Below are 3,287 nucleotides of genomic sequence, written 5' to 3' on the forward strand. Positions count from 1 at the left end.
GCAAACTTCTTTCAGTCATCGGCTTCTCCAAGTAGACTATCATCGACCGAGAAATCGAGCTGCGTATCCCAAAAGGAATCCCTTCTATAATTATTGTCTTAAGTGTGGATAACAACATTAAGCACTTAAAAAAATTTTCCTTCCTGTATCAATCAAGTAGTTTTTTTTTCTAATCTATAACCTGATCACATCATAGATACTTCCAAAATTATAACTGTGTATGAGTAGCCTGAGAAAGCAAAGCCTTGGCATGCATTTTCTTGTATGCATGTTGAGATTAGGAGATAATTCTTATCCTACTTCAATTATAAAATAAAAATCTAGCTATTTTGCATATGTATTTTTCATGTACGCATTCCTAAAGCCTTCTATGTAATGTCTATAAATATGTTACCTAATTTTTAAAATATATCATAATTACAAGATTATTATCATTTACTTTAAGTAGGGGTGTAAACGCGTCGAGCCGAGTTCGGGTCACCCTTAATTTGAGATTGACCTTGATTAATTAATCGAGTCCAGCTCGAGCTTGAGTTTTATCTATGAGTTCCATAAAGAGGAAAAATGATTATGATTTAAATAATTATTATAATAAATTGATAAAAATGAGAAATTAGAAAAAAAAAATATTAATAATAAATCACCAAATATAAGAATTTAAAGTGAAATATAATTTTCAAATATATAATCATCTTTATACTTAAAATCCTGAATACTAATATATTATAAGTATATTTTAATTTATTTATATTATAATTAATAGATATTATGATTCATAGGAAGTTAAATATTTTGTGCATTGAACGGATCTCTGTCAGGTGACCGAATGCAATAATTTGTCCACATAAATAGGTGATAACTCCTCTAGAAAAATAGTAAGATTTATAATATGAAGATGGGCTTCGTAAGTTCCCACTCTTGTAGACATGGCCAATTTTGATAGTCTCATCGAATGGGACAAAAAGAACTCCATAGAATTCTCCCCTATGGGCCAGTCAGAATGGAATCTTAATTATAAATTTAATAAGAATTTATTATTATTTTATAAAACATAAAAATGATTTGTAATTATATGTAATTGGCTAGAATTTTTTTAAAAAAAATTTGGAACTAACTAACAAATAGATCAAGCCATCCTGTGTTAAATATCAAGGTCTTATCTCTTTTAACTTACTTCATTCGGGACGTCTTTTATATTGATTATTAATACAATTTTTTTATTAAAAAACTCTTTTAAAAAACAATAAAAAAATCACCCCAAACGAAATCTCAGTAGTCTCATCCCAAATTTGCTCCTTCATAAACAATTTTAATTTTTGAGTTTCTTAATTAAATTAGTTCTTTACTAGTTAAAGTTCACATTCTCCCCGACCCAACAAAAAAAAATAAAAAATCTAATACGCATTTTTTGCATGAGCATGCAGTAGCAATAAAAATCTAGAAGAAAACGAAGTTGGTTAATTGAAGCAAAATTAATGAAGGAAAGAATTAAGGGAATCCCACGGCACGTACTCTCTCATACAAAGAAGGCGAATCTCCTCACCCTGATGAAGGTCTCAATCAGCTCAATCCCCACGGCAAGCAGCACGTAATTCTACAGCCTCCATTATTAGAGGAATTGAGTGTCCAAACTCTCGTTCAAAATCCTCTATATAACCTCCCAAAACATAGCCGTTGAGCACACCAAGCTTAATTAATTAACTATCCTTTCGTTAATTAGTAATTAAGCGCCACCATACCACATGGCTCCTACGAGAAGCCTTCTGCTTGCTCTCGCAGTCTTCGGGGCTTTGGGCACCGTTGTTGTGTCAGCATCTCGACTCCTACCCGTCGAGATGTCGATGGCTGAGCAGCACGAACGGTGGATGGCGAAGCACGGGAAAGTGTATGGTGATGCGGCAGAGAAAGCGCGACGGTTTGAGATATTTAAAGCCAACATGGAGCTCATAGAGAGCTTCAATGCTGGCAACCACAAGTTTCAGCTGGGAGCCAACCGCTTCGCTGATTTAACGAATCAGGAATTCAGAACTTTCTACACCGGCTATAAGAAGTCCAGCTCGAATCGCGTCGAGCCTAAGAATTTCAGGTACGAGAATATCACAGCCGCAAACAGCTTAGACTGGAGGACCAAAGGAGCCGTCACTCCCGTCAAGGACCAAGGCCAATGCGGTGAGTTCTTAACAGAAGTTTGAATATGTAGATTTCTTTGTGTAATGACCATTAATGGCTCATTTGCGCGAGAATTTCAGGCGCCTGCTGGGCTTTCTCGTCTGTGGCGGCGACGGAGAGCATCAACCAAATAAAGAACGGTAAGTTGGTATCGCTCTCGGAGCAGGAGCTGGTCGACTGTGATGTGAACGGGGAAGATGAAGGATGCAGCGGCGGCCTCATGGACGACGCATTCAAGTTCATAATCGAGAACGGCGGCCTAACAACCGAAGCAAACTACCCTTACAAATCCGCCGACGGCTCCTGCAACACCAAGAAGTCGTCCGCCAGCGCTGTTAAGATCTCCGGCTTTGAGGATGTGCCGGCCAACAACGAGGCCGCGCTGCTCAAGGCGGTGACCGCGCAGCCAGTGTCAGTCGCCATCGACGGCGGTGACTTCAGGTTCCAGATGTACAGTGGAGGACTGTTCACTGGGCCGTGTGGGACCGAACTTGACCACGGTGTTGCCGCCATCGGGTACGGCACCGATACCGACGGCACCAAGTACTGGCTGGTGAAGAACTCATGGGGGACTAGCTGGGGGGAGAACGGGTATATGAGGATCGAGAGGGACGTGTCTGCGGCTGAAGGATTATGTGGCTTAGCCATGGAGCCTTCCTACCCTACTATTTGAAGTGTGTTGACTTAGGGTCCGTTTATGACGGCTTTCTTACTGCTTTTTAGAATAATTTTTTAATATAAAAATTTTAATTTTTTATTTAAAAATTATTTTAAGAAGCAATAAGAAAATCGTCCCGAACGAAGGCTTAATTTTACGTGTCACAAAGTACTTTGTGTAATAGATGTGCATGTTCATGTATACCCATATATATATTGTGATGCAATTATGTATGCATGTATGTATGTGTTGCTTGTTAATTAATTAGAAAATTGTTTATAAGGATTGCTAATAAGCACAGCCTGTGTTGGCCAACGGATTGCTCTTCAAAGAAGCAATTAATTAAGTGATTAGCCGAATATTGATCACGCGTTATAAGCTTCTATAGCTGTTTAGAAGAAGTTTAGAAGCTTGTTGTGTTCTTTCCACAAGCAAAAATAGTATATAAAGTATGGATGCT

At 38.2% G+C, this 3,287-nt stretch overlaps 1 protein-coding gene across 1 annotated transcript; it reads left to right on the forward strand.

The window, feature by feature from the left end:
* The first annotated feature begins 1,700 nt into the window (after nt 1–1,700).
* LOC110115416 (senescence-specific cysteine protease SAG39) lies at nt 1,701–2,999 on the forward strand. The gene is made up of 2 exons (XM_020848630.2): nt 1,701–2,169; nt 2,250–2,999. The coding sequence occupies exons 1-2, from the start codon at nt 1,743–1,745 to the stop codon at nt 2,840–2,842; spliced, it is 1,020 nt and encodes a 339-aa protein (XP_020704289.1). The 5' UTR covers nt 1,701–1,742; the 3' UTR covers nt 2,843–2,999.
* The last annotated feature ends 288 nt before the right edge of the window (nt 3,000–3,287 follow it).

The sequence above is a fragment of the Dendrobium catenatum genome, unplaced genomic scaffold, assembly GCF_001605985.2.
Source record: "Dendrobium catenatum unplaced genomic scaffold, ASM160598v2 fragScaff_scaffold_1483, whole genome shotgun sequence".
NCBI lineage: Eukaryota > Viridiplantae > Streptophyta > Magnoliopsida > Asparagales > Orchidaceae > Dendrobium > Dendrobium catenatum.